This window comes from Xyrauchen texanus, chromosome 35 (genome assembly GCF_025860055.1).
Source record: "Xyrauchen texanus isolate HMW12.3.18 chromosome 35, RBS_HiC_50CHRs, whole genome shotgun sequence".
NCBI lineage: Eukaryota > Metazoa > Chordata > Actinopteri > Cypriniformes > Catostomidae > Xyrauchen > Xyrauchen texanus.
In genome coordinates, this window is record NC_068310.1 from 1,837,096 (window position 1) to 1,850,042 (window position 12,947).

General features: G+C 35.9%; 1 protein-coding gene across 6 annotated transcripts in view; it reads left to right on the forward strand.

The window, feature by feature from the left end:
* The first annotated feature begins 425 nt into the window (after positions 1-425).
* Positions 426-12,947, forward strand: part of si:ch211-10d23.5 (uncharacterized protein LOC556599 homolog) — a 40,577-nt gene continuing 28,055 nt past the window's right edge. For 3 of the 6 annotated variants that reach the window (XM_052105525.1, XM_052105523.1, XM_052105524.1), the window contains exons 1-5: positions 426-541; positions 957-982; positions 3,751-3,903; positions 3,981-4,103; positions 7,303-7,329. In XM_052105525.1, coding sequence (XP_051961485.1) covers positions 976-982; positions 3,751-3,903; positions 3,981-4,103; positions 7,303-7,329 — 310 coding nt within the window. In that variant the 5' untranslated portion in view covers positions 426-541; positions 957-975. The remainder of the gene's footprint in view (positions 542-956; positions 983-3,750; positions 3,904-3,980; positions 4,104-7,302; positions 7,330-12,947) is intronic. The other 3 variants (XM_052105527.1, XM_052105528.1, XM_052105526.1) reach the window with 3 other exon arrangements.

Here is a 12,947-nt window from a genome sequence, read left to right on the forward strand (position 1 = left end):
ATTTGTTGTGATTTCATAATATCATATGGTTAAATTGTTTAATTGATTAAAAGAGTTATGAAAACAAATCTCTTTTGTTTTTTTTATTCAGCTTTGTGCTAGGCAAAGAAAACCCATTCATGCATGTCTGTTGGTTTGTCTTGAAAATGTTATAGGCACGAAGAGTTTAATGAGTATTGTCGAGAATATCAAACGAATGTCAAATATAAAACTAACTTTACCGCACTAAATGTTAAAGCATCATGTCAGAAGGGCTTGCCTGTTAAAATGAGATCATTTAAGAGGTATTTTGTTAACATCAAAACTAAAGCTAAGAAAAAGATGTTCTAATTAATAGTAAGTGAAAACACTCTACATAGAGAAATTATTTTTAACAAAGTTCTTTAATATGAGCTGACAACGTGGAGAGTAAAACGTCATTCAAAATGCGACAGTTGCGTGCGTCGCGGAGGAAAGGGATTCATCTGCTCTTTCTCTTAAACGCTTTAAAAGTACGATCGATCACCGTGAAGGCAAGACATCGTCAGTATTGGTATCGCAGGTAAGTTTAACATTGATTGATTTGCATTATTCCCCGTGGCAACCATTGTTTTTCTTCTTCTGTTAAACAAGAACGGATTAATATGAGATCTCCTTTAAACAGTGAAGCTTTCAGAATCTTATTTTATTTTGTGTGTGATTAGAGTGGTGGCTAACATCAAATGATGATAATGTTTGTTTGTTTGTTTGTTTGTTATTTACATCGCGAAACTAATACCAAATCACCTAATTTTTAATATAGCAACAATAATTAGTAACTAAGGTGTTTTGGCTGAAACTATACCAGATACTATTTATTTAGACTTTGACTATACTTACTTTAGTAAAAGTTTGTTTCCATGCCAAGATGAGAAGACGTTTTAAATTAAACTGTTTGGTGCCTGTAATGTTTTTGTTTGTTTGTTTATTTGTTTTAGGCTTTGGGATTAAATAGTCATGGCAGGTGAGTAAAATAGATCTAAAATATGAAACATTTGAAAATGTTAACAACAATTCAGACGATTAACAACAGATAGTTTTATCACCTTTCAATATGGAATGATATTCCGGACATTATTCAAAAGGAATTGCAAATTGTATTTGCAATTGCGTTTTCAATTTGTGGACGCATAAAATGTGACATAATCCAAACGCAATTGCAAATCGCACATTACCGTTTGCATTTTCGTTTAAGCGAACGCACAGTGACTGCCAGATTTCAAATGGAAAAGCAAAGTCCGTTTGCAACTGTGTTTCCCATATCTTACGAGTTTTGGCCCTGTCATATTTAAATAGCAATTTCAATTACCACGTCTGCTTTTTCACTTTCTCAGCGTCGTGTATGTAGCCAGCCAAAACTCAAATGGAATACTATTTTTTTATTTTTTTTTATTGCAATATTAACAAACAGAACAAGATGATACATACAAGAAATATAAACAATCTTTCAAAACAAAAGAGAAATTATGGTTCAGAATACATTAAGAGACGAAATGTGAAAGAAATTTAAATATATTCAACAATAATCTAAAAAGAAAAGAGTAAGAGAAGAAAGAAAAAAAAAAGAAGAGGGCACAAAAGAAAAAAACATTAAGAGAGAATATTAAACATGGCACTAATTCTGGATGTTTTCATTGCTTTCTTGTTAACAGAAGTTGAAATTGTATTTAAATACATCTTCAATTCTTCTTTGAAAAAGCTAAAGTGGGGTTTACTTTTCATATATTTACATTTATGGATATGAAACTTTCCAATATATAAAAGAAGGTTTATACAAAAACATGCATTAATTAGATTCTTGTCTTTAACATAAAATCCAAAAAGAATGTGTCTATATGATAAAGAAAAGTTACATAAAACCTTTTGGACAATCAGAGCATCAATATTGTTCCAGAAAGACAGAGTAAAAGACATTCCCAAAACAAATGATCAACAGTTTCAGAGGAGGCTTCACAAAAGAGCAGGAAGTATCAATATCATTTCTAAATTTCTTTAAAAAGTATTTAACTGGATAAAATCTATGAATAATTTTATAGGATATTTCTTTAACTTTATTAGTTAGAAAGAATTTCTGAGGATGTGACCAAACATATGACCATTTAATATCATCAAAAAGGTTATTCCAATAAGAAATGGAGGAAGGAATTGAAGTAACAGGGTCCAAAAATAATGACCTAATTTTATAATTGGATTTATGTATTGAAAAACAAATAGAACCAACCACAGTAGATTCAGGGCTAGGGGAGAAACAGAAGTCACTGTAGCACTATTATTGTTTCTAAACAGCATACAGATTTCCAAAGAGATGGCCTTGAAAACTATATTAAATTCTTTACTAGATACTGGGAATTGGTATCCTGAAACAAAATCGAATAATTAAATAAATTACCTTCACTATCAAATAGCTGGTTTATTAATATCACCCCATTATTGAACCAGTTTTCAAGAAATAAAGATTTCCTCTTATGAAGAATATTACAGTTGTTCCAAATTAAAAAATTGTGTGGCGAGAAATTATGCTTGTAAATAAGTTTCCAAGCCATAAGCATCTGCTGATGATAATTGGAAAGTTTGACAGGAAGTTTACTAATTGAATAATTGCACATTAAAAGAAAATGTAACCTCCTAATTGAGAAAAAATATATCTTGGGATTATACTCCAAATAGAAGATTGATTGTGAAGGAAACGTTTAAGCCAATTAATTTTTAAGGTATTGTTAAGAGAATCAAAATCAATGAAATTTAAGCCACCTTTATTATAAGAATTCAAGAGTTCAAAACTCATTAAGAGTTTTGGCTGGCTACATACACGACGCTGAGAAAGTGAAAAAGCAGACGTGGTAATTGAAATTGCTATTTAAATATGACAGGGCCAAAACTCGTAAGATATGGGAAACACAGTTGCAAACGGACTTTGCTTTTCCATTTGAAATCTGGCAGTCACTGTGCGTTCGCTTAAACGAAAATGCAAACCGTAATGCGTGATTTGCAATTGCGTTTGGATTATGTCACATTTTATGCGTCCACAAATTGAAAACGCAATTTGCAATTCCTTTTGAATAATGTCCGGAATATCATTCCATATTTCAAGTTGTCCAATGATCTTGTATTATAACTGCTGATGTTATATCTAGCATGGATTAAAATAAATATGTGATTTATGTATATCGTTTAATATTATGCTTGGGTTCATGACAGCTCAGTAGAACAACTTGTACAAATTTTTATTCTCAGCTAAGAAACTTTTTACAATTTGTACAAAGGTCATATAGACTCTTTCTTATTCAAAGCACCAGAGCAGTCAATGGTTGTCCCTGTTTTAACTTACAACCCTTGGTTTGTAAAATGCCTGCCAAATATTTATCCAATAAGACCACCTCCAATGAATTCAAATGTTTTTCATGAAAATGTAAAGGACGACCCACACAACAACCCGCCAGTATTTCACAGCACTTTTTTGCAAGATACTGTCTAAGGTATATGGATGTACTGTTTTTTTTTTTTTCATTTCATATGAACATGTAATCATTTAGCAATATCTGCAGTATCACACTGCCAAGTTTTAAGAGTGAGCAATAGTGCTGAAGATAGAATATAGTTTATTAAATTATGTAATGGTCTCAGCAGATTAAGTGGACTTTGGAAGCTCATTCCAGCACAGTGGAAAAGAGACAGTAATATGTAATGTTTAATGGATCTTGTTTTTCATGTGTTTTTGTGTCTGAGTTGTAGAGAGACACTTTGTATTTGCTGATGAGAATGAGCTGTTTAGTCTGATGAAGGACATCGACTGCCTGTACTGCAGGAATCCAGTCCCTGCGTCAAAACATCACCTCGAAAAGAGACACCTCAAATTAGCTATGTATTACAAAGATGCTGACATCGGTAATGGACCAGTAACCATTTCATTAACAACAGTGCTCATTAGCTGAGTGACTAATATTGTCTGTTCTTTGTGATAGGGAAGTTCTCTATTCCCTGTTATTGTGCTGATGGAGGGCATGGCAGGAGCCACTGGCATTGCCCAATATGCCCTAAAATATTGCGAAGGACACAGGATTACAGAAACCACATCACCAATCATGGTTTGTGTCAATTAAAGTACATTTTGTGTTGATTTCTGATAATGGAGCAGCATTTACTAGTTTTCCAATCATCGTTATAATTAAAATATATATACATACATACATACATACATACATACATACATACATACATACATAGATAGATAGATATTACATTCATAGATTGAATGTAATATCAAGGATGAATTAGGACTAGGGCTCTCAATTTAATGCATTTATTTGGTATGATTAATTAGCAATAAACAAAATCATGATTTTGTGAAGCACAAATTAATTCATGACCTCTATCCAATGTTTAAATTCTGAAATATTTAATATAATACAGTATTTCGAGCTTAACCTTGAGCGACCCGCGTCCTCATGCAAGTACATTGTGTTTAGGCTTTGCTATACGCTACTCTTCATTTTATTTAAACCAACTGATCTCAGTTCAGGACTCTCTGGGCTGTCATTAAATGGTTAAACTTTTGAGACATGTGACAACAAAATGGTGCCGCTCTTAGTTATTTTTGTCTTTGGGTGAAATGCCATCTGTTAAGAAATCTCATTAAGTTTTTCCATTGACACCTGCTTGTATCAAAGAGTAACATTTCTAGTTTCATAACGACATGACAAAAAATTGCAATGATTTATCACAAACGGCACACTGTTAAACATGATGACCTCCTGTGAGGACAATGAGCCTTACCTTAGAAATTATATATTCACTGCATTATCACATTGAGAATCAGTGGATTCATCCAAAAGCTGGAAAATGTTGCTTTTAGAGGCTTTATATGGAGTTAGGATGAAATTAAGTTGCATTTCAAACTGTTCTGAGACCAGTGCAGAAAGACAGCATACTGGAGTTTAAATCATTCACTAAATAGGGCGCAAGGGGACATCCTATAGCTTTCTATGCAGCCAAGTTCATTCACTCCTAACATCCGACCAAAATTTCAGTTTCAGGCTGCAGATGATGTTTGCAGTCAACATGTTTGGCAGACATGGGACAATAGCTACGTTTACATGCACCCTCATAATGCGATGAAAGCATTTACAGATACTGACTTTTACTTTTGACCCCCCATTTGTTCAGGGACACATTATTCCATTTCTGTTAGTCACATGTCTGTGAAACTTGTTCAGTTTATGTCTTAGATGTTGAATCTTTTTATGTTCATACAAATATTTACACATGTTAAATTTTATGAAAATAAAAACAGTTGAATGTGAGAGGATGTCTTTTTTTGCTGCGTTTAGTTACAAATAAAATAGGAAAATGGAAAATGTGCACTGTAGTCACACTCTGGTCTCAGGAGGTTGAAGTACCATCCGCAAAGCAAATTTTTGTGAAATCTGTTGTCAGCAAAGCTGCAGCTGCTACAACAACAGATAAAGCCAGCATGTCACTAGCTGACTCAACTCGTTTTTGGCTGAGGGTGGTACACTTGAAGATTGTTTTAAGATTTCGCTCTTATGGAGGCCTGGGTAGCTCAGCGTGTGTTGATGCTGACTACCACACCTGGAGTCATGAGTTGGAATCCAGGGCTTGCTGAGTGACTCCAGCCAGGTCTCCTAAGCAACCAAATTGGCCCAGTTGCTAGGGTGGGTAGAGTCAAATTGGGTTAACCCCCCCCGTGGTCGCTATAATGTGGTTCTCGCTCTTGGTGGGGCACGTGGTGAGTTATGCGTGGATGCGGCGATGAATAGCGTGAAGCCTCCACATGCGCTACGTCTCTGCGGTAATGCACTCAACAAACCACGTGATAAGATGCGCTGATTGACGTCTTCGATGCAGAGGCAACTGAGATTCGTCCTCCGCCACCCGGATGAGGCACCTATGAGTGAGTCACTATGCCACCACGAGGACTTGGGAGCGAATTAGGCATTCCAAATTGGGTTGAAAATGGGAGAAAGTGAAAAATAAAAAGATCTCACTCTCTTCAGTCTTTAAAATTGGAGGGGTGACAGAGTTACCATGATAATTGCTAAATGCAATTAAAGGAATACTTTGGCAAGTTTTCGACATCATTAGTCAAAAATGTTTTGAACAACATTTTTTGCGAGAGTTCTAAATGATGCAGTTTTCATGTGAATACTCATGCCATTGCGAATAAAATTCTCTCAAAGCACTTAACGAACACCCGACAGACATCAAGAATTACGTGGAAGAACATAATGGACAATTATGTGAATCAAGTTGTTTTTCACCATAAATTGTTTGTCTTCAGAAGACTTTGAATATGACACATCGGCTGCTTTTATTATACCTTTTGGTGATTGTTTTAAGCTTTAAATTTAGCCCCTTTCAACTGCCATTGTTTTGAGAAGATGGCCGGTTATTTTAATGATTTTGTTTTTCGTAGTGTGTTTCATTTAAGAAAAAAGTCATACAGGTTCAGGTAAGCTCCTCAAAGTAATCCACTGCAAATTAGTAAGAACTTCTCTAAAAAATCAGATTACTTAATCACATCACTAGTTAATTATTTTTAGCTCCTTTCTAAAAAAAAAAAAACTTTGCATAAAAGGTTTTGTTTGTACGCTCAACAAATTCAAAATAATGTCTATATTTCCCTCTTGCTCACTGTCATGCGCAAGTCATCCACATGTTTATCCCTTGCAATTACTTGTTATGGGACACTTAAACTGTCACAATTATGAAAACAGATGTAAATATGAACATAATTCATGTTTTAAATGTATTCTACATAAAAAAGATTTTACAAATATGTGTAACCTAAGTGATGTACTTGATTGTAATTAACTTAATTGAATATCAGTAACCATAATCTGATTACAGGAATTTATAATACAATGTGTTACACTACCTTTTTGATTAAATTATTAAAGCAAATACTTTGTATTCCGATTGCACCCAACACGGAACAACATAAAATTTTTAGGTGAATTATTTCAATCTATTATTTTTAATAAAATAATGTGATCATATGTCCAGCTGATTATTATTAATTTTACCTCAATAGTCCCTTGCAATTTGCCATTGTCACTCGTGGAATAAATTAATCATGGCTGACTGTGACTAGCGCATTTATGCAATGACATCGGAAACTGAAAACTTTTTTCACTTATCAAATAATGACATTGACCGTGATACTGCTTCACAAAAAGTCGAATTTCTGTGTTTTCATTGAAGCACTCCAGTTTCTTAGACATGTAGTAATAACTTTCAATTGTTATCTGTTACATTTAACCACAGGTGTTAAGATGACCAAGAACAAACCAGGTGAGAAATGGCTTTTAATCATTTTCAGTGGTGTTCATGGTTTGTAGAATTACTGGCTGTGTCAAAATTGAAAGGCGGCTGCCTCACTGCTCAGTCACCAGACTATTGAGTTAAATTCATGACTGAAGTCTTTGAAGCATAAAAGCATGTCGAATTGCTCTAATCGAAAAAATAAATGCATTGTATTAACAGTGCAGACATTTTGGGAGGCTGAAATTTTTCGTTCATTTTTTTTCAAATTTGAATCTTTCATTTGGAAACACTTCACAACTAATTTAATAAATATTCACCTTCCAAAGTTCGTTTCCAAAATATTAAGTTAATTTGAAAATACCATCTAGATTTTTCGACAGGTAAAATTCAGCCTGTTGTATTTCGCTTAACAAAATTTGCTTCCTCAAATTCAGTGGGTAATTCAAACTTCCACATCCGGGAACTGCAGGAAAAGCAGCAGAGTACCGATGCACAATCTCAACCTGATGCTATTCATTCTTGCCAGTAGGTGATGCAATGCAATCGGGTGTTGACTGCTGAAGACTAAGCTACAGGTAGAAAGAACAGCCATGTTTGTTTTTCAATTTGAAAAGAAATTAGCACAAACAAGAAAATGATATATTACAATAAAAATAATAAATTAATAAATGAAAACTTAATTAGGCCTAAATCAAACAACAATAGGCCTACCTTTGTGCATGAGTTTGGACAAAATGTCCACATGATATAGTAGTAAGATCAGAAGGAAAGATGTCGATGTTATGCTGTATCTACGGGGACATCGTTTATCTTGGCGCATCCTCCCACATTCCTTCTCTTTACAAACTCCTCTTTTTCTCTCTGACAACGATGGGCGCTGTCACGTGCACATTATGCATTGATGATTAGTTTGTGCAAAGTGCAGATCTCTGCTTAATCAGTTAATGTTTGTACATGTTATACAAACAAATAGTGCTTCCACCACACTATTGTGCACATGAAATAGGCCTGCCAACATGTTAACCTCTTTATTCTTTTTATATAGTCTTCACAGACACTACAGCAGTGACATAAAATTTGTGTTTCGCAGTATTTATCTGCTTATTTAGAAGGCTTCAGGACGTACCAGAGTGTCCAGCAAGTGCCAGGACGGTCTCCTCCTGAGGAATCAGCTATGTAATCATGTCACCACCAGTGCAGAGCTTGCTCAATATTGGCAGCAGGTTGGTGTGAGTGAATCTGCACACACAGTGAGGCGAAGACTTTTGGGCAATGGCCTGGTGTCAAGAAGGGCAGCAAAGAATCCACTTCTCTCCAATAAAAACATCAATGACAGACTGAAATTCTGCAGGAATTACAAGGATTGGACAGCAAAAGACTGTTGCAAAGATATTATCTCTGATGAAGCCCCCTTCTGACTGTTTGGGACATATGGAAAATCGATAGTCCAGAGAAGAAAAGGTGAACGCTACCATGAGTCCTGTGTAGTGCCATCAGTGAAGCATCCTGAGACCATCCATGTGTGGGGTTGCTTTTCATCCAAGGGAGTGGGCTCTCTCACAATTCTGCACAAAATCACTGCCATGAATAAAGATTGGTATCAAAACTTCCTGCTAGAACACCGTCTCCCAACGATCCAGGAGCAATTTGGTGATGAGCCGTGCGTTTTCCAGCATGATGGATCACCATGTCACAAGGCAAGATTGATAATGAAGTTGCTCGGAGATCATTACATTGACATTTTGGATCCGTGGCCAAGCAACTCCCCGGATCTTAATCCCATAGAGAACCTGTGGTCAATCCTCAAAAGGCGAGTGGACAAATAGAAGCAAAATTTGGGTTATTGTAATAAAATTACTTTTTGCAATAATTTAAATGCATCTGATCACTCTGCACAATAATCTAGAAACAACGTGAATCAACACCACAATAACTGAAGCAGATAAATATCGCAAAACACAAAATTTATGTCACTGCCAATACTTTTGGCCACAACTGTAGACGCTTGCACCCCGATGGTCAACCCACAGAAGATAAATGAAACATTACAAATGCACATTTGATGAACAAAACGGTGATTGTGTAAAAACAGTAGATCGTAGCCTCCAGCTCAAAAATAATTACAAAACTATGTAGTTTATTAGTTTAATTATTTAAGAAAATAACTATATTACAAGTATTTAAAAAGTTATTCACAAATCTTTGATTGCGTAACCCTATACAGTCAGATTTCAGCACTTCACAATGCACAGCAAAGAAGCACTTAAAGTGTGACTCATTCGTGTTAAGTGCAGGTTTGGGAAACGCATGAGAAAAAAAGCAAAGAACATTCACAACTTCGCACGTAGAGAACGCTCTTAAGAGCTAAGACCAGTAGTAATCGGAAAAGCTTGCAGTCTTTGTTTCTCATGATCAATGCAGTTGGCGGTGAGCGTGCTTCGTTTCAGTTTAGAAACCGTGCTTCGAAGCAATGGCAGCTTAGAAAGAAATGGCATACAAAGAAAATAGTGCAAAACAATGTACATAAATTAAGAGAAATGTCGAGAGAAATAAAGCTCTCGCTCCCTTATTACACATGCGTTTTGTGCAGTGTAGGCGGTGCTTGTATCGTGGTTTCAGGAGTGGCCGTTGCCATATTTACAATGAACAAGAACTCCATTGCACCAAGTCACATACAGTGGGTACGGAAAGTATTCAGACCCCTTTACATTTTTCACTCTTTGTTATATTGCAGCCATTTGCTAATCATTTAAGTTCATTTTTTTTCCTCATTATTGTACACGCAGCACCCCATATTGACAGAAAAACAGAATTGTTGACATTTTTGCACATTTATTAAAAAAGAAAAACTGAAATATCACATGGTCCTAAGTATTCAGACCCTTTGCTGTGACACTCATATATTTAACTCAGGTGCTGTCCATTTCTTCTGATCATCCTTGAAATGGTTCGACACCTTCAATTGAGTCCAGCTGTGTTTGATTATACCGATTGGACTTGATTAGGAAAGCCACACACCTGTCTATATAAGACCTTACAGCTCACAGTGCATGTCAGAGCAAATGAGAATCATGAGGTCAAAGAAACTGCCTGAAGAGCTCAGAGACAGAATTGTGGCAAGGCACAGATCTGGCCAAGGTTACAAAAAAATTTCTGCTGCCCTTAAGGTTCATAAGAGCACAGTGGCCTCCATAATCCTTAAATGGAAGACGTTTGGGACTGACCAGAACCCTTCCTAGAGCTGGCCGTCCGGCCAAACTGAGCTATCGGGGAGAAGAGCCTTGGTGAGAGAGGTAAAGAAGAACCCAAAGATCACTGTGGCTGAGCTCCAGAGATGCAGTCGGGAGATGGGAGAAAGTTGTAGTAAGTCAACCATCACTGCAGCCATCCACCAGTCGGGGCTTTATGGCAGAGTGGCCCGACGGAAGCCTCTCCTCAGTGCAAGACACATGAAAGCCTGCATGGAGTTTGCTAAAAAACACCTGAAGGACTCCAAGATGGTGATAAATAAGATTCTCTGGTCTGATGAGACCAAGATAGAACTTTTTGGCCTTAATTCTAAGCGGTATGTGTGGAGAAAACCAGGCACTGCTCATCACCTGTCCAATACAGTCTCAACAGTGAAGCATGGTGGTGGCAGCATCATGCTGTGGGGGTGTTTTTCAGCTGCAGGGACAGGACGACTGGTTGCAATCGAGGGAAAGATGAATGCGGCCAAGTACAGGGATATCCTGGACAAAAACCTTCTCCAGAGTAGACCCCGAAGCCGCCGCCATTTGCGCCATTTAGAATTTTAGCCGCCGCTAGCCAATAATTTCGTAAGCCAAATTGAGCCGCCATCTGATAAAGTTTGGCTGAGCCGGCTAGAATTATTTGCATCAAATAATAATTCTATCACATAGAGACATACACACACAAAATATATAAACAATGCACAAGATCTATTTTCCCACTGGATTCATAACAGCACAGTCTTGTGCTCGTTGCTACTATACACAGACTCACAGTGAATTGACGACCAATTAAAATTGCTCGTTTTCCGTACAGAAGAAGCGATGCATTTTTTTTTTCTCGCACTGAGGTGAAATGGCGGAAAGAAGCAAGCAAGGTAATTTTGATCTCACTTCTCACATACTTTCCTAATTCCTACTTCCTTTTTTTTAACTTAGGCCTACCCAGACTTTTGTTAAATCTTCAGGGCACGGTTGCACAAACACCTGAATCAAAGATTGATGTTATGAACCAAATATTCTGGAACGGAGAGATTTATAGCACTGAACGTGATATTACTGCAGTAACAAACCACCGTTTCCACATTGCTAATTCAGGACGCATGCTTCAGTGTACATTGAAGTGAAATGTGCAAAACTTTGTCCAAATTAATACTGATAACAGTGTGTGTTTATATTAAGGCGAGACAGGGCAGGCAAAAACATCGTTTTTTTTTTACTGGTCAATTTTGAGATTTTTGGATATTTGTCTTCAATAACATGTCTTCTTTCAGACTTGTGGTGAAAAAAAGTCCGAAATACACATTTAGGTCTTTATTTTACTACACTTCGTCTGTTTAGCGTCTGTAGATTTCTCATAAATTCAACAAAAGTTTGCGTTCTTAATCAACATACTTCTCACGATCTCTGCCGTCCACGCAGGTAGTGTGCCGGTGGAATGCATGTTTAGTTCCACTGGCCTACTGGTCAATGGCAAACGATCATCACTTGCTCATCATATTACAGGTGTAATATGATAAGCTTCATCCATGATAATGCCAAGTTATTGTATACAACTTAGCCTACATACATTTAGCCTAAACACAACACATTGTAGGCTATTTGAAAATGTTTAGTAGCATACAGACTACAAATTAAATATGTACATACGTTGTGAAAGTAAAATCTGATGTTTTCTTTATTACATTGTATTGCATTTTGTAGAAATATAGTGTAAGCCATGCATTGCTTGGAAATATTGAGATCTAGTAAATCAGTATAACACAGACAGTGGTGGACGAAGTACACATGCCATGTACTTGAGTTAAAGTAACGATACTCAAGGTAAAATATTACTCAAGTAAAAGTAGAAGTGCTGCCTTTAAACATTCACTTGAGTAAAAGTACAAAATTATTTGCCTTCAAATGTACTTAAGTATCCAAGTACTATAATTTTTTATGGCCATAATGTCCTATTATAATTTGTCACAAGACTCTTGCTTAACTCAGTCTACATGAAGACTAATGTCACTCTTGGCACACCAGTCTATTAATAAAATGACATTAATTAGTCAGATGTGTGTGTATATATATATATATATTTGAATTGAATACATTTTTTGTGTGTTTAATTTTGGAGGGAAGGGGACTGTTCCCATAAGGTATAATGCATTTACAGTATTTACTGTATATATTTTTCTCGAGTGTCTATGGTCATAATTATTAACATCCTAATGTTATGATACATTCACATAAACCTGCACAACGCCATTTTATATATATATATATATATATATATATATATATATATATATATATATATATATATATACACACGCATACATGTATACTGCTACAGCACACACACACACATACATAGAATATATATATATATATATATATATATATATATGTTATGGGAGCAGCCAATTTCCT